Consider the following 19,167-nt stretch of genomic DNA (forward strand, 5'->3'; position numbering starts at 1 on the left):
ATCTTTACATATTAATACACTGGTTTTAACAGAGGAGAGCGTGGCAAACACTTTAAATACAGCCAGCAGGTTTTTATTTGATTTTATTAAGGTTAAAAATACGGAAGATTTACAGGGAAACATTTGACGGGAGGATACCGGGTGAGAACGGAAAAACTGGAGGGTTTACATGAGAGAAGTAGAGAGAGGAGTGGGGTAATGTGAGGCTACATCCACACTACTACAGTTTTTTAAACAGTTTTATAACAATACGATCTTCTCCGTCCACAGCAGCGTTTTAGCTGCATATCAGAGTTGATCTCTGTCTATATTAAAACGACTGAAAACACACATATAGTGGCTGTTCACATACACTGGGCATGCGCAAGCTGATGTAAACATGAAGCAGATGGTCTATTCCGCAGTTGCAGAAGATTTGGCTAAAGACGGTGAATAACCACACCAAAGTGGAACAGTTACTGAAAGTAACACAGCAGTACAAAGAGACTGTGAAACCAGACTGGGAGTCGTCGCAAAGTAGCCTAAACAAGGCAACATCATGCACACAAGGATAAGCTGATTGGGTGGCGCCTCTCTTTGCATCTGGAAACTAACACTGAAGGATCCGTCTCTCTCTCTGCCTGCGGGTGAAGACAATTAAACTCTGGTAGCGGGTGGTGAGATGAGCAGGACAGCAACAGCTTCACGATATCTCCTGTTTGTTGCTACACTTGTCTGATTGTTGCTCAACTCTCATTGTAAATGATAAACTGGCCGCATCAATCGCTTCCTGTCTGATAAGGATTTTGGTGCTAGCTAGCACTGAAAACTGCTCAGACTGCGTAGTGAAACTATCTTACCTGCCGTTGAAAAACTGTCTGGCGAGTACTGCATCATCTGATTGGCTTTTCTTAGTATAGTGACGACGCTTTGGCGCACCAGAAGGAAAATAGTTACAGAAATTTGCATTCTAATTAGGTCCGGTAGATACCAGTCATCCGTGGAACCGGTTCCACATTGACATGGGATTTTGGTACCCAACCCTACACAAAAGTATAAGAAAATCAGTTGATCAAGCAAATGCTTTGTTCTCACCTTGGAAGGAAGGGCAAAGAACTCATCCTTGATCTTCCTCAAGTCGCTGACTGACAAGATGTTTTTATTGCCAAAGTCTACATAACGCACTTCCACTTTTCTGCCCCCTGGATGACCTACACACACACACACACACACACACACACACACACACACACACACTTACTTTAGTGTACTCCATGTCGGGTAAATTCCGGGTAGCAGTAGAAGTCATCCACAGCAGACAAATAGTTAACGTATAGAGCAAATTCAATTCAGAAGTTTGAAAACCTCAGATTTTTGACATGAGAGGCACTCTGGAACACCAGTAGAGTTATAAAACAGCCGCAATGTCTGAATATAGGTTGAATCACTATGAGATTACACTTATACGCAGTACCCGCAGACATTTATTCAAACTAAACACACCCTTACCTATAATCTGAGCTCTGTACCAATACTTGTCATCGTAGCGGGCAACACAGGCCTGTCCGATTACAGGGCAGTAGATACAGAGGTCATCTTCTGCAGCCACTGTACTCTCATTGTAACAATCCTGAAGCTTGGCTGAGAGCAGCAAGTACTCCATGTTATCAACCTGGTTTTGGAGGGGACAAACAAAGTAAAAAGATAGTGAAATAAAAAAATAGACCAAAAAAAAGATAGTTGCAATAGAGCAAAGATGGCTTTTGTTATGTCAGATATTTACAGAGTAGGGGTGTGACAAGACGCTTAGCTCACAGGAAGGACACGATATTGGGTTCACGAGATGCCTGCCCTGACGGGTCTCACCTATGCCTGATTACCCTGCCTGCCTGTGTGTTCTGTGTCAGTATTTAAAAAGGTCAACAGCCCTAAACGACGTTCATGCATCAGTTTTTGGATGTATATATTGACCTTGTGGCACGAGATCTCATCACACCCCTGAAATAGAGTGCATATGTGTTCATTTATGTGTATAATTAGCACCAGCTGGATGTAGAAGTCAGCAGGGTTGTTGATGTGGGACACCACGGCATTGGCTTCTGTGTTGATCTTGGGATAGACAGGAGGGTAAAACAGCAGGGTCTTCGTTCCCAACGTCACAGGAGAATAAAACCTTTTTTTATGGGGGAGAACAGCCAAAGTTAGGCCACTACGATTTGACTCTTGATTCAATATTCAATGACATCAAATAAGTAATTTCCTTATTTGAATTTTTCCTGGTAATTTGCACATACGTACCTGGCCACTTCAATGAAAACAAGGTACTCTCTGACAGAGATGGGCACATCACTTGATTGGTCCATGGGAGCTTTTCTCAGGTCCACCAATAAAAGGTCTCTGTCGTGACCCAAAGGCCGCATCTCCACTGCTGCAGAACCAACCACATTGTGGAACTCAACCTGTGCCTCTTTGCTCCAGCCCTTTGTCTGAAAAGACACACACAAAGTAAACACACCTACTAATACTACTGCTGTTTGCAAACAACATAAATTAACAAAAAACATTACATTTCACAATACAAATTAACCACAAAAGTAGACACATTAACCCTGACTGTAAAAGAAATTCCATTCTGATCATCTTGTACATTTTTGGAAAAGCTGACAAAATAATTGTTGCCGCCTCTTTCCGAATTTGAATAGATGTCATGTGATGAAGAAGTAATTCCACATTTTTTCTACCTACATTTAATCTGCTCTATCCACCGTCGCTCATTCTCTGTTTTACACAAGCCCGTTAGGTTGGCGATTAGCCAAATATTGCAAACAAGCTAAATTAAAAGCCGCCTTGAGTCTAACTGTTTTGCTTTGTTTGCCACTTAGCTTACAATTTGGCAGGTTGTTGTAAACATAGCTGCTAAATGAGACAAACCAGCCCTCCTCTCTACCAGGTAATGTTACCTGCAAACAGAGAATAAAATCAGAGAAAGGAGGTGGAGGACAGGAGGAAGGACTGGTACGGACTGATGTCTTAGTTCTTCATTTCAGTTTACACAGTGACTTTACTGTTGCAAACTTTAATGATGCTGCTCTAGAAACATTATCATATATTAAAAATATTCACATCTTATCCTTGAATTTAAAAACTAGGGATTTGGCCTGCCCCCGCTGCTGAACAAAATCCTAGCGGATTTGACCCGATGTTCTTAATGGGACAAACCTGGCTAATAAAGGTTAAAAAAAAAAAAAAAAAAGTACTGTAGGTACCTTCCGCCTTTCTCAGTCTTATTTCTGTTTATCTACAACACCAGTTCTACTGTTGCTAGAGGAAGGTGGACATTGGTTGGCTATGATATAATTGTTTTCCTTTCTGTGCAACCTTTACAGTATTGCTGTGGTTGGTGAGGTAAACAAGCTCACACTGGTCTTTTCTGTCTCCCGGTATCAACATCAATGTCATCAACATAACAAATACTGTATCTGTTTAAATCTTAGTGGTCTTACCAGGTCATACGGGACCAGGTCCTTGAGTGAACATCTGATGGCCTGTGGAACAAAACGACCCAGTTCCACTTTCACTGCCTCACCCACCTTCCTCAGGTGGTTGTTCACAGCCTTCAGTAAAGACTCAGTAGTCCCTTCCTCACTGTAAAAGGGGTCAGAGAAGAGGATATCATAGAACAACAATGTACAGCATTCAACTGAATAACTAAAAGAAATACTTCACAATCAAGACATTCAAAATGGGTCTGTTAAGCATTTATGCTGTACATACTTCAAACCTTAGTTTCAGAATTGAGATATTTTCCAAAATGCATTAAAAACAAAATTCTGGCATTTGTAAATTCACATTAACCTTTATTACAAAACATAAAGAAAAGACTTTCATTTTTACCAATACATTTCCATGACTTTTCCATGCCTTTGAGGTCAATTTTAACAACTGTACATTCTCTGCAATGTCAGGTACAGATGAAAAATAATAAAATCCATGTCAAAATTTACCACATTTTATCCTAAAATGAATGACAAGCTATGTGGTTTGAAACCAAAACATTCATTTGAGTGATGCTGACATACCAGCAGTGTGTTTACTGGCTCAGAACAGGCCTTGGGGGGGGGGGGGGGGGGGGGGGGGGGTGACCTCGCACGACAGTAATCATGATCTGTACACATACAGTAAAGGCAATGCGTTACCTTATGACCTAAATCTATGCATTTTCTTATTATTTCAGACCATTTCATAAACAAAATATATCCACAACCTGGAGGAGTAAAAGTATTAGTATTAAAGTATTAATAAATATTACAGAAATTATAATGTTAGTATGATAATATATTTACAGGTTACACTTTATTTGAATAATCTGCCTGTAGATAAGTTTATTAATTGAGCTGTTTCACTCATAAAACCATTTTCTAATATTAGCCTACACCACTGTGGTTAAGGTTTGATTAGGGCTAATGTTAAGTTTGTTCATGATAATTTCAGATAATAGTACAGGCTACTATACAGCTTACCACTAGAAGCCTAATATTAATTCCAATTGGACAAAACAGCATTTCCATTTTTGTGGGTTGTTTTAATCTCTTGTTTATGCAAAGTACAATTGTCAATGATAAAAACCATGCATAAAGAATGAGTTCAACGTTTCTAAAGTTTGCTGTAGTGCCTCAACCTTTTTTATTGTCCCGCCTACTCCAGGCTGTGATTGGTCCCCTAAAAGTGACTTTGACAAGCAACTATTCACATGACCGCAAGAAAGGCACACAATCCCAATCTCCCTGCGGAGACTGTGACTGGGGCAACATCAACTACAGGGGAGGGTACTACAGGCAACAAGTGAAGTGGCAAAAATTTCTTTATGCAGGGAAAACCCTGACCAGTAAGATGTTAACAGAAAAAAAAAATGTGGCAAACCCTAAAGACTCCATGTTTAGCCTTAATTATCATAAATGACTAAGAGGAAACGGTATACAATAACAACAAATAACGAAATGAAAAATAAACAAAAAAAGTGTCCAGTCTTTTGGAATACAAGATTCTTATAGAAACCAATTCTGCCTCCTATTTACCATTAACATAACTGGGCCTTAACAGAAGATAACCTTCCCTGTGTTTGAATGCCACAAAAACAATCCACACAGTTCACTTTTCATTTCTGCAAGCTCCTCGTCAATATGCCTTTCATCAGCAGAGATTTCTTTTCTTTTGCAGTTCGGCAGAAACTGTTAGATTTGGTGATGAAGGTCAGTTTGCTTGTAGCTTCTTTCCTTTTCAGTGTATTCATCTGCAGAATTCTCAAGGGCACATATATAAGCCTCCTATCCTAGCCCTCTTCTTTTCAAATCTAGCTCATCTGTGAGGGCCTTCCTCTTTAAGTTGAGAGATTGCTGATTAAGAGATTGCTGTTATTTCTTTCTCTTTTCTTCATCCAAGTAGTGCTTAAGCTTGGCTCCCACAGCTGAAAGAAGCAGATCTTTTGTGATATGTACCATGGTTATGCGCCCAACAGAATAGACAAGGACAGTGAGCCTCTTGCCCACCACAGACCTCTCTTTCTGATTCTCCTCAATCAATTCTTTGTAAATGGAAAATCCTTTCGACACACCGGTTTGGCCATGAGACAAAACAAGCAGAATCTTCACCACATCCATCCATCACACTGGAAAATAATGATCTGTTCCAATTGTTTCATAAAGCAAGGTGTCTACTCGATCTGTTTTGTGGTCATATTCCCCAAATTTAAAGAGCAGCCAAAGCACTAAACTCCCTGAGGGTATCATCACACATTGTCTTAACTGTGTTTAGCATTAACAAGTACGTTCAACGTTGTTTTCATTTGACTTACGGATAGCTCCTTAGATTGAACCATGCATCTTGGGTTGAGCCACTGCATGCTTCACACTAATGTCATGCACTGGAGCCTTTTTTTTTTAGCAACTTCTCAAGGAGTGTGATCAAGAGTTTCTTGTAGTCCATCTTAATCTCTAGTCTCTGAAGTGTTTTGCATTCAGCTGAGGGTGGCTTCGGCTGCAAATACAATATCAGTCTGAAAAATATCCTTGTGCGGACTGCTGTCCTGAAAAAGTACATGGAGGAGCTTCAGTGTGGATGTGGCCTCTTTCAGCAGATGCTTTCTTTTCAGACATCATCTCATGACCCCTGTAAACAATTAAAAAGTAAGTTTGATCACCCTTAATTTATAAATTTACAAGTGTGTCTTTTAGTTAAACACACCAAATGAGTGAATATTACACATTCATAGTTTAGGTCATACAAACTACAGTGATGTATGCTGATTCTATTATGTGCATTAAATAATCATCCATTTTATTTTAGTCATTTAAAGATAAATACATGCGTTATGTAAGATTCCATTCACTCTTTATGCCTGCCCGTTACTAATTGCTCTTACAGAAATTATGTAAAAATGAAAACAAAAACTATATACGTGACAGACAGCAATGCACCATCATCAATGGTAGCTTTATGATGTTTCATTAACCTGTTATACTTTCACATTTTGCTCTGAATCTGGAACCATAAAATGGGAAAAAAAGGAAATAGCCACACTTGATTTATTTGTGTGTTTCTAATGACTACAATTAGCAATTCCATCATAAATATGTTTATCCTTACCTTTAATCAGTTTGTGCAAGTCCTCAGAGAAGAAGGGCAGTATTGGTTGGTCCGCTTGATACATGGTAAGGAAGGGGTTGATTTCTCTGGCAATGCTGTTAATTATCCCCACTCTCAATGTAAAAAGAGGATCAGCACAACGGATCTTCACCTCCTCAAATGACTTCACTTTTGGATTTGGTAGTTCACCTTGCCCTACCATCTCGATGTTCTGACACACTGACATTCTCAATCCACCGGTGCTCGCAAAACCTAAGAATGGCCGTGCTACATCCATAAAATGATGATGTGACTGATCTGCCCAAACAATATAGATTTTTCTCAGTCGATCTTAATTGAACCACATATACTCTATTATACAGGTATTTGTAAAGCAAATTCCCAGGACTTTTCCAAAATATTCAATATTCGTTTATTTGTCCAAAACTTCTACAGGCCATTTTCAAATTCCATAACTTTTTCAGGTTTTTCATGACCATACAAACCCTGTATGTGTTATGTGCAACTCATCAGATGAAATAAGCATCAACAACAAACCCAGCCAAAATACACTGGTGGAATAACTTCTTCAAACTGGGTCCATGCTGAAATACTTTGCTGAAATATTCTAATAACATGATACGATTAGTTACTCGGTACAGACAGTTAAAACAGATACATCCATTCAGGTCTAGATGTTTAAAACACAAGTAGACCTGTGCATGGATAACAGAGGAAGCGCAAAAACAATTGTTAACTGCTGTTTCTGGGAAGTAGGCAGTGATGGCAGATGTAGCAGTATGGATTGCAGTGCTAGGTAGCATTTTGTTTCTGGGACCACCTAGTTTTTCCTAAGGGGAGAGGTCAAATTTATCACTATGAATTTGCTTCTGTCCTTGGCTCAGCAGCAAGGCTCCATTTTAAACCTGTGGGAGACACTGATATGTATGCCTTCTGCACATTTGTGTGTGTATACCTCTCTATGGTGAGGCTTTTGGTGAAGCCATAGTCAAGCAAGAAGACACGTAAATTGGCCAGCTGGGTGACTAGGCAGGTTTGCACAGCCTCCACATATCCTTTCTGCAAGACTTGAACCACACGGGCCCGGCACCAAAGACCGTCTTTCCACGTAACAAAGATCATGGAGCCTGGAGAGGAGCAAAAAAACGATGGCTGAATCACATGGCAAATATGTTTCACACCACTCTGAGAGGATGAGTGATTGTGCGATGCATTCTCAATATTACAATGGAATTCGTATTCAATTAAGAGCACACTGACCAACTAATGAATTCATTGGCAGGCGCAGCCCTAATGAACCTGATCAACTTTTGGCTAATTTGCTAAACATCAATTTGGTGAACACTTTAACCATTACATTCAACAATAACATTAACTTTCATTGCTATGCAGAATACACTTAAACTGAAAGTAAAAAACTACAACACACACACACACACACACACACACCGGTCTCCATTGTGTCACTGGAAGTAAAACGACAGCTATCTCTGGAGCAGAAGGAGTTGATCTTCTTAGACAACATCTCGCTTGCCCTCTTCTCGGCCACATAGCGGATGTAGAAGTGACTTGGATTCACAATGTGGGTTACCACCACCCACTGGGGGACTAGGAGAGAGAAGCAAGGAGAAGGAAGGTAGTAGGGGCAGCAGAAATTAAGGGATGAGAGGTGTGAGAGAAAGAGGATGAGAAAATAGGAAAACGGATGGATGACAGACAAAGAGAAGAAGGGTAGAAGGCAGGAGAAGAGGAAGAGAGAGATGATGAAGAGGAAAATAAGGACAATGAGATAGTAGTTTTCAGAGATGGAGAGGATAGAGAATGGAGGGTTACAAAGTGACCATGAAGTGTTGTATTATGGGTTGTTCATTGCCTGGCTGTACAGTAGCTGGGCCATCAATTTTCCACCCATCTGTCTATAGTGTGTGTAAGTGTTTTCTGTTCATTTTGCCGCCATGGATAAATTAAATTTCCTACTAGTTGAAGGTGTCCACTGACTTTTTTATATTAGAAATGGACAAGAAAGATTAAATCGGTTCAGTTGTCAAAATTAACAGTGTCACAAAACGTCATGAGAGAAGATTTGAAGTTGAAAATGGCACAAAATTTGCTACACAGATCAGTTGGTTATATGTACTGCATATTATCTACCAGTCTTGAAGACTGTATTGTTATTTACCTGTGACAACACATTTTGAAGATTTCATAGACATTGTATCTGCCTACATGCGATTAATCAATTATGTTTTATCTTCAAAAAGTCTTATAACTATACAACTACCATTTCTCTTATTGGCAGACAAGATATTTTTCCTTTTCGTGTGGATTCTCGACTTGTCGTTAGCCAGCTCAGGGCCCGTGGGTGGGGGAGCTGCAGAAGGATACAAAGCATATCACAAAAACAGATTTAGGCTTCTCTTCTGCCTCCTTCATAAGCAATTTCATGTTCTGACCGGATCTGACATTATCTAATTGAAATCAAAGCAACACACTCACGGTGCTTCTGTCCCTCATCAAATAGTTCCTCAATAATTACATCTTGAGTTCCGAGGTCTGAGGCCGAGCTGTGGCGAGAAAGGTTGCGACGAGGTCTTGGGCTTGGAGAGGAGCCTTGCAACGATGACCTGTTAGCTCCCGGGATTTCCCGGCCCTGTTTTTGTGGCGTCGGGAGCTCGTTGCTGTTGCTTCCCTCTACATCTTCCCAGAAAGACTTTATGTTTGAGTTGCCCAGCTGGTGGCCTTTGGGTGGAGATTCTGACAATCTAATAGGGAACAGAGCGAGCACTTGGTTTTAAAACACAAATGCCACATGAGTTGAGAGCCATATAAACAAGAAAAATGTAATCCAATTAAATAAATTGTATGTATGTAACTTAACACAATGGGCAGCAGATGCAAAATTTCAAGATTTGAAGCAATTACAGGGGAGTGTACTACGTGTATTGGGTGTAGTATTTTCCTGCTCATCAATGTTTTGACATAACATAATCAACTTAAAATATACTTAAACCTAGGGCTGCACGATTTGGAGAAAAGGTCATATTGCGATTATTGTGGACAATATTGCGATTTGTGACTCGTTTATAATTGAACAAATGGTACAATATCAAGGAAAATGCACAAGATTCTGACATTTTAAAATGTGCATTTCTCAACTTGAACAAAGTTAAACAATGTTTATAACAATAACTAGTAAAAATTATGTAAAACAGAACAAGGGGAGCGTGTTGTTCTACGGAGGCGGCTAGAGGCAGCAAATATTGCCACACTGGCATCGGCTCAATATACAACTGTCCACTGCAGAGACACTATCCACAACCTGGAGGAGGAACTAGTATGAGTGTATTAGTATAATATTATAACATTAAATAAAGAGTATAATGTTCAGTTAACAGTATACTGTTTGTATAGTATATTTGAATATTAAATCCAGTTACAGCTGTTTCATTTCTGTGGGTTGTTTTTATTCATTAAATCCTTGCAAGAAAAAGGCTCTACATCAGTCTCTAATTTGTTAATATTCATATTGTTCAACATTGTAAAGTTTGCTGTAGCACGTCAAACTTTTTTTTAATGTCCCGCCCCATCCAGGCTGTGATTGTTTGGTTGATGAAAAGTGACACTGATTGCACGTAGGCTTATCTGTTTTAGAGGCATATGCGAGAGCCCCGGTGTGAGCTTGGATAATGATAATGCAGCCCTACTTAAACCTAATAGTAGCAGATATGGTACAAAACAAGTAGCACAAATGAGCTAAACTCTCCTCATGGCCATGCCTGTTTACTATGGTAAAGACAGATACAGAAACATTAAAGAATGAAGAGGCTTTTTGCAATTTCAACTAATAAATCCACATGACATATTGGAATATATTTAGGGACTCACTGCTTTGGGACACCGACTTCCATCTTCAGAGACAATGACAGACTCTGGTTCAGACCTTCTGACTGGTAAACACAGCTACAATACAAACATGCATACCCCAAATTCAAAATCAATAGTGTAAGTCAAAGCCCATCACTAATGTTTGTGAGGTTCCCATGCTTCATACAATTACAGCACAATAATACAGGGAAGGGAAAATGAACAGTGGTTCAGTACATGAATATTTCAAATGTTTCTATTTTGGCAGATTTGTTGAAATTTAAAACACAAGTTGTTACCTGCTACAGTAGCCGACAGAGAAACAAAAACTATATAGCTATCTAACAAACACCGCAAACAAACTTGAGGCTTAAAGTCACAAACCTCATTCCAGAGCCCATAGTAATGCATTTCATATCGAAGGACTGGTTATCCACAGGAGCCTGCAACGTCTCTAGAACCTGTCACCCACACACAAACACGCAGCAAAATACACCAGCCACTGTATTTTTAACCATTTTGCCTGACTGTATACTTTCAAGGTGTAAATTGTTGGAAAATAGCCAGAGTTCAGCAGAATGTCCTCAGTTTTATTTTATCTGACCGTGCATTAGGTACTCACTAGTAAGTATCGGTTACATACATTATCCAGGGTGCAGTACTGCTCCAGGAAGGGGACACGGCGAACTTCTCTGGCCATCTGCATGGCAATTTCAAGGGCCTTAATCCTCTCCTGGATAGAGCTCACCTCCGCTTGGCTGGAGGAGAATCGTGCCTCCAGTTTTGTCAGCTGACTTAACTGCACATCCTTCCTATTGACAAAAAAATTTACAGAATATTCAGATTAATGTCGCTTTACAAACAATCTCCGGAAAACATTATTACTAGACTGATACTGGCCCGTTTGATTTTCAGAAGAACAAAACAATCTGAAAAGAAAAAGACCAGTGTTCAATCATTGGTTTCAATAAAAGAACATGGGATCTTATTATACAGCCTTTACTATTTTAACTACATTTTTGGCAGTTTATGCCCATACCACTTTTGAATAGCATGCGCAGCCTTCTCTACAGCTTGCTTGATCTCTAGCTCCAGTCGAGCTTGCTCTCTCTTCACCTGTTCTGCCAGACCAGTCGTCAAAGTCTGCACAGATGAGACAAACACAGAACACTCCAGCATCAAACTCACCCAAAAAAAGTTTTAAATTTTCTGATTTTTTTTAAGTGATGATTTCCTTTTAGGAAATACATAATGTCGACAATTTTGTTCTGCAAGGTGTTTGCAGTTTTTTGGATCCAGTGCAGCTTTTACCTCATGTATGTGTTCCAGAAGGGTAAGATTTTTTGCAGCATGGACCAACGCCTCATCCACCGCCCTCTCAATCTTCTCAATATCAACTGGCTGAATAAAACATAACCAGAATTTTAATCTTTTTAATCTGAATAATGTATGTTTACTGTAACTCTTTAGCCACTACACCCCCTCCCCCCCCCATACCTGCTCCATATCCTCGTTTTTGGCTGTAATGTCTGTGGACGGTGATTTGTTCCTTCTGCGATTCTTTGACCTGTCACATCGGAGACTTCAGGAGACGAAAGCGGTTATCACAGTAATGTCCAATTCTCTTTTAAAAATGTATGACAACAACTGGATTATACAAGAAAGACATGTTTAGGGATGGGGATCAAGACCTGGTTCTAAAAGGATCCGGTTCCAACATTGCTCAAATCCCAAAAATCAATAACATCCAAGCTTTTTTGATACTGCTATCGAGGCTAGTGGGTCTGTACCGTTCTGTCTTGAGCGTCAAATCTGATTTATCTTGAAACGTGATGGATAAGAAAACTAATGTTTCTAATGATGGCACCGAAATGCGGTATTAAACGGTCCCGGGGCTGTTTATCATCAGGCTACAGCCTCTGCTGCTCTCTGTTGGCTCCTACATACACAGCTGCCATCAGAGAGAGACGCCGCACCGTCACGGTGGAGACGGTGAGGGTTAAGTTAGCTCCAAACTACTCGAGTTGATGACAGCTACACTTGTTGTAAACTCACTTACCAGGTAACGTTACCTGCAGGCAGTGAATAACAGCAGGAGGAGGAGGAAGGTCTGACACAGACTGAATTTTTTATTCTTTTTGTGATGTCCGATATTGAGTTTATATATAGTGACTTTGCTGTTGTAAACATTAATGTTGCTGCTCTAGAAACAACATTTAGGTTTATTTAAAATATTAAATTCTAATCCTATAAATAATTTAAAAACAACCAGGCAGCTAATATGCACACTTGAAAATACATTTATTTATCACAAGTCATATTTCATTTCAATATATAACAATGTTATTACATATTGAATATTTTCCTCATATCGCGCAGGCCTACCTCATGCCCGTTGGGGCTGGTCTTACCAAATAACCATCACCAAATAATAGTTAAGTATCGATAGTGGTATCGATATCAGAATCGGATCATTAAGCAGTCTCAATAAAGGTTTAAATATCAATAAAAATAAACGATCACCATCCCTACACATGTTGTTCAAAAGAATTGTTAAACTGCATGTATGTAGGCCTGTCACAATAACTACTTTTGTTGGATGAAATAATTACAATAATCAAAATTAGTCAATTTAAGACACTTATATAATGATAACATAATAGCCAGAGTAATTCAAGTACACCCTTTCACAGAGCAATTGAAAAAAACTGCAAAATATTTGCAAGATTCTTTTTAATTTTTGCTACATACCGTGTTCTCTTTTAAAATCTTTCTGAATTCTGTGTTTTACAATTTAAACAACTTTTGTCATCAGAAAGTGTATAATCATGTGGTGGTGAATAAAATTTCAACAATTCAATATTTTCTTATTGAAATGTTGAAATTTTATTCACTATAGAGTGGCCTATTCAAATGCATGTGTAATTATTTATGGGGACAGTTCACAAGTACAAATACCTGGGAGTCCACATGGACAATAAACTGGACTGGGCCAAGCCCCTCTACAGGAAGGGCCAAAGCCGTCTCTATTTTCTGAGGAGGCTAAGGTCCTTCAACACTTGCAGGACGATGCTGAGGATGTTTTATGAATCTGTGGTGGCCAGTGCTATCATGTTTGCTGTTGCATGCTGGGCCAGCAGGTTGAGGGTAGCGGACGCTAACATACTCAACAAACTGATCTGGCCAGTGACGTTTGTGGGGGTGGAGCTGGACTCTGTCGGTGGTGTCAGAGAGGAGGATGCTGTCAAACCTACATGTCATCTTGGACAATGTCCTACCCACTCCATGACGTGCTGCTCAAACACAGGAGCACTTTCAGTGCAAGACTCATTCCCCCAAAATGCATCACAGAGCGCCACAGGAAGTCATTCCTGCCTGTGGCCATCAAACTTTTTAACTCCTCCCTTTAAGTGTCTGACACTATCTATTTCTGTCCAATATGACCTGTTTAATATTAATGTGCAATATTCTCTGCTGCTATTTATTCACTAGTCCTTTTTGGTTCACCATAATAATTCTTAATAATGTAAATATTGTACATCCCCACACACCTTTATATTTGTCTTTTTTTTTCTATATTTATACTATTATATTTATATACCCTTTATCTATCTACCTTTGACAAGTGTGCAATTGTGACAAAAGAATTTCCTCTCGGGGATCAATAAAGTATTTCTGATTCTGATACATACGCTATTATATTACTATTATAATACTATTTCAAATGGTACAATTCAGAATGAATTCGTTGTTGCAGTATATGTATTGTGAATTGTCCTCTATCAAATAGTTTATTGCTTGATAGCCTCCACATGCTGCTGAACACAGGGTATAAGTGGGTCTGACGACGCTACTCTCACGTGGGCAGGGCCATCCTTGTTTACAAAGCTTGACCAAGCGCGTTTTACACGTTTTATTTTTTTCACGGATAATCTGACTCCGCCCCCACAGCCAGGAAATCTATAAGCTGGGCTGGCGTCTTGGATCTGCCGATGTGGTTTGACTATGACATTTGATATGACAGTGTGTGGTGTCAGTGTGGAAAAGCCACAACGCAGCCCGGCCACACTGAAACACTGACAGAGGTCAGAAGCAGTTCCGGTAGACATCAGAACAACGTTGCATGACTAAAGTTCAAATAAATTGAACTTCTGAGGTGACGAGTGAGAAACAAATTCCCTGTGTGTTAAGGGCTAGATCTCGCGCGTCCCTTTTTTTGGAAAATAGCTTAATTATATATTTCTGTCATTCTTTCAGGGAGAGCAAGGTTGTTTTCGACAATGGCAGGGGAAACACTGTGTTCCAATTATTGTGATAGGCCTTCACGTATGTCAGTAGTGTGGTGCAGAACGACATTTTACCTTTTCATCCTGTTCATTTTAGCAGTGTAGATGAGGCCAATGATTCTGCTATCTTCCTGCAGTCCATACACCCCACCTTCAGGAAGGGCTGACTCAACCTGCAGAGAGTGAGCTTTGTATTTTTAATCATTGTTTTGTCATCCTACTACTTGAACTTGATGCAAATTCAACAGACGGATTAAACAAATGGCTGGCTGGTTACCAACCAAGGTATCGCACACCAGGATAGGTTAAAGCATTAGGAAATGCTTCAGCAGCCTTATAACTGTACCACAGCCCATGTGGCATGTTGAATGTCTTGCCACACTGTTTCCGGTATTACTGCAATCACAAAATTGGATAAAATGCCATGCTGCAAGAGGCTGCTTCTAAAGTTCTGTGAGTTTAACACTTACATTGTGGACAAAATTGACCACTGGGCCATGATTAGTTGTGCAGTGAAAATGTTAAATTTATATGCTTCATCTGACAATTTCTCATCTATAAATTTATGGATCATCCAATAATTTATGATGAATATCATCTAGTTACAATAGCCAAATTATTAGGCAAACAGGACCAGAATTCACAAGATAGCTCTGTGTGACTAATTTTGCCCAAATTATGAGAAACAGGAAATGAATGAACCCTGACCGTACATTTACTTTCTTCAGTACTTGAGTTATGCTATGCTCTAGTTGCAACAGTAAGTAGGTAATTTTACCTCACACTCTGGACATTTAATCGCACTGTCATACTGAATGGACAGCAGACAGGATGTGCAGAAGATATGGCCACATAAAAGCACACGAGGGAGATTGCCTTCAACGTCATCTGAAAAAGAAAACAAGACAAGTTCGGGATATCATGCACATTTCTGTTAGAGTGAACGACCACTGCTTCTACCCATTTAATAGAAAAGCAAAGTGCAATCCAACATTAAGGATTCCTGCACAAATGAGGGGGGTTGATGCTGTCATCCGCTCTACATCAACTGTTAAATGAAAATGATTTAAAATAATGTAAAATTAATTTTGCTGCTATTCTGTCAAAGGTGGTACACAAATATAAGGTTTATTAATTTTCAAACTAATTGTTAATTATTAATACTGTTTGACTTTAAGTGTCTTCACCAAACTGTGTTTTATTTCATAAATGAATCACATGTTGCATAATTTGTAATTACTACAGCAACTCCTTGTGTTCTAATTTGTTCATAAGTTAATACAAAGTTTGATGTTTTAATTATGAATAATTAAAATATATATATTTCACTGAAGGTTGGACCCATTAGTTAAAAGCAAGATGTCAGTTATTATTAGGGCTGCACTGTAGCAATGATGTCAGTATGTGTTTAGAGTTTAGGTTAGTTTTACCTATCTTTGTTCAGCCTTGTTTTTAGATGTAGGCCTATGTATATTGCTATAATTTGTTGGGCTGACAGAAAACTTTACAAATCACTAGACATGAAATATATATATATTAATACTAATAGCCACTTGAAAAGTTCAGCAAAGCAGGACCTGGCGGTGGAGTTGATGTTAATGATCTGTCTGACAGTTACTCAAATTTTTGAGGGACTTCTCTACCTAGTTCTGCTAAGTTGACATATTAGACTGAGTGAACACCAAAGTTGCACTTTATTTGGTCAACTAAAATATTTAATAGCGAAACATATCTTATGTCGAGATGGCGCGACATTTGCAGGCTCTTCGGTTCAGCACACTCCATTTAGGTAAGCTAATGCTAATTACCACACCCTGGGAGAATAAAACAGCATATAAAGTCAAAGTTATTTCAAAATCAGTGGATTATATGATTAGATGTTTTAACATGTTTAAGTGTGTGTATAGATAATTATACCAATTTTATTACGTTCAAAGATCTGTCAGCACACCTGCCTGTTACATTAGCTAGCTACGGCCACCTGCTTGCTAGCTAGCAGACGACTTCTTTTAGCTAACGATAACTCAATTTACCATAAAACACGGTATAACTGGAGCATTAAACTGTAAGAAAGGAGATGTAACTATCTTACCAGGCAAAATGAACGCCTCTCCACACGACCTGCAAATTGCCGCGCTGGGGTTTCCCCCACTGTCCATCTTCAATGTCTTGATCAAAACGCTTTCCTTCCTCTCAAACACGAACGTGCAGTCGGGTTTCTTTGTCACGTGACCATGCAGGTGCGTTGAGTGCCCAAGGAGTTTAATTAATAATGAATTATTATTCCCGTTTAGGTTGCCTTTAATAGTTCCTTCAAATTGTTGTAGGTCTGATCACCGAACAATTTTCATCTCATCTCAACAGTAAACATTTTGGGTTTATTTTAAGCCACTAAATCTATGCTAAACCCTGATGTGTTGGCATTATTTAAAGCCAGATCTCGACACAATAGAAGCATTTGGCAGGGGTTTGGAGAGTGAATGAAAACTAGTCAGAAAGTACGCGGGGATGTTAAAATGGATAGCTAAAAATAATTGTTAAATAAGTTTAACAAATACAAACTTGACAAAAAAACAACTGATAAAAGAGACCAAGCCTCCTGGTTCGAATTACGGGGGATTGGGGGGGTCTGACCCCCCTAGTTAAGGTTGGACTCGCCCAAAAGAGGAAAAACCAACAATTCAGGGGGTCTTTCTTATCTGTTTTTGTAAATATTACAACATATTTCCCATATCATGCCTTATATTCAAGAATCTTGAAATACGATTTCAGACACCCCTAAAACGGACCGTACCATTTCCTAACATTGTCGTTAGTGAAAGTCTTGTCTGTCTGCATCACGCAGCCCAGCTGCTCCTGTGCATCACACTCTAATGGAGACGCAGCAGGTTAATGTCAGTAGTTAACTATCTAGGCTTTAATACACTTAACTTTCCTACCTTCAGAGATTCGTAATTAGCATTTATTTACTTAAAATGAGCTGATGTTAGCTAGCTGAGAGCCCACCCTATCATTTCATTATAACTATGTAATTTCATATTTTATGTAATTGTCAGCTAACACTGGTGTTTAGGCATGAGCAGTGAAATTGGAGATTAGTTATTGTAGAGATACATTTTTACATCAATAGGCCTATAGAGTTTATTATTTCATATGAATCTTTAGTGAGCCGTTTCACAATAAACATGGTATTTGTTTTAACTCTGGAATTCCCAAAAATTCCCAATGTCCCAACAACGGTGTTTGTGCCTGACTACTGCTTTATTGGATGCAGATTACATCATTCACAGTCAACATGAGCAAGAGGAAAGGAGTTATTTGCTAAAAAAAAAAAGAGTAAGTTGAAACTTTAAACTTGATGAGAATGATAAAAGGAATTAGAGATAATAATGCAGACTGTATTTATGTGTCTCTAGTCTGTATCAACATTGTGGGTTGTTTTGAGCGGTCATGATGGTCTGCAGTTGTGTGTCTGACTTTCATGCAGTTTTGCTCTATAATACTTGGTGACCACTATCTACAAATGTTGTCTTGTGGTATAGGGCACCCATGAGCTGGTGTAATGAATTTGATTTATCATAATCTACAGACTGATGACATTAGTTAAATAAGCAAGGATATTGTAAGCATTGTAAGATTTTAGTTCACTGAAGTCCGTGCCTGCGCTCTAGGGTTTCCTCTTTTGGACCTGGAAAAAAAAGTTACAGTTGTCACTGTAATTTGCAGCCTGCCAAGCCTAATCATTGGCAATTGCACAATGCCATTGTGTGAAAAACCTATAGTGACATCTACTTATATATAACTTATAGTTTTAAATAATCAATTCAAAGGACACATATGGAGCATGACCACTGGTGTCGATGAAGGCTGTGGGGAAATGTCAGGCTGGGAACCACTGCAACAGTTAACTAAATGATATTTCAATATCTTGTTATATACCCACCAACTTTGAGCGCTATCAGAAAGTTCGGCCTGAGACAGTATTTCTTCAAAAATGGTCAAATGATTAATGAATAAAATGAGAAACAGGTAGTATGGCCAGCCATTATCAGCTCACACCATACTGAACACTATTCAAATTCACATATTATAATAAGCTGTTAAGTTATGTATTAAATTATGTATGGGAAACCACCAAAAATAACAATACTGATATAATTGTGTCTAATGATATCTAAACCGTAGCTTGACTTAATCTGATGAACCCAAAACTGTTTCTTCTCAGCTATGACAGCTGTTCCATATTTAAACATCAAACATGTCAAATTAAAACACCCACATTTATTTCATCAACATGTTATGAAGGTCAAGTTCAGTGAATAATTAGATTTTCTGTGGACACTTGAGGGCGCCAAATACTAAGGCAGACACACAGGTGATCCGTGAGATGATGGGT

General features: G+C 39.0%; 1 protein-coding gene across 1 annotated transcript; it reads right to left on the reverse strand.

Annotated features, from left to right (window-relative positions):
• Window positions 1-970: 970 nt before the first annotated feature.
• Window positions 971-16,930, reverse strand: LOC119884907 (RING finger protein 17-like; the record flags this gene model as incomplete). The annotated part of the gene is made up of 18 exons (XM_038695190.1): window positions 16,864-16,930; window positions 15,550-15,659; window positions 14,847-14,944; window positions 11,983-12,067; window positions 11,797-11,886; window positions 11,525-11,628; window positions 11,108-11,297; window positions 10,870-10,946; window positions 10,507-10,581; window positions 9,118-9,383; window positions 8,903-8,992; window positions 8,071-8,229; window positions 7,577-7,748; window positions 3,483-3,624; window positions 2,278-2,465; window positions 2,023-2,152; window positions 1,489-1,651; window positions 971-1,190 (listed from the first exon to the last, which is right to left on the reverse strand). Coding segments are annotated over exons 1-18 (2,426 nt in total), but the record flags the coding sequence as incomplete, so codon positions are not given.
• Between the last annotated feature and the right edge of the window lie 2,237 nt (window positions 16,931-19,167).

This window comes from Micropterus salmoides, unplaced genomic scaffold (genome assembly GCF_014851395.1).
Source record: "Micropterus salmoides isolate LMB-PRFRI ecotype aquatic unplaced genomic scaffold, ASM1485139v1 Ms_hic_scaffold_3765, whole genome shotgun sequence".
Lineage (NCBI taxonomy): Eukaryota > Metazoa > Chordata > Actinopteri > Centrarchiformes > Centrarchidae > Micropterus > Micropterus salmoides.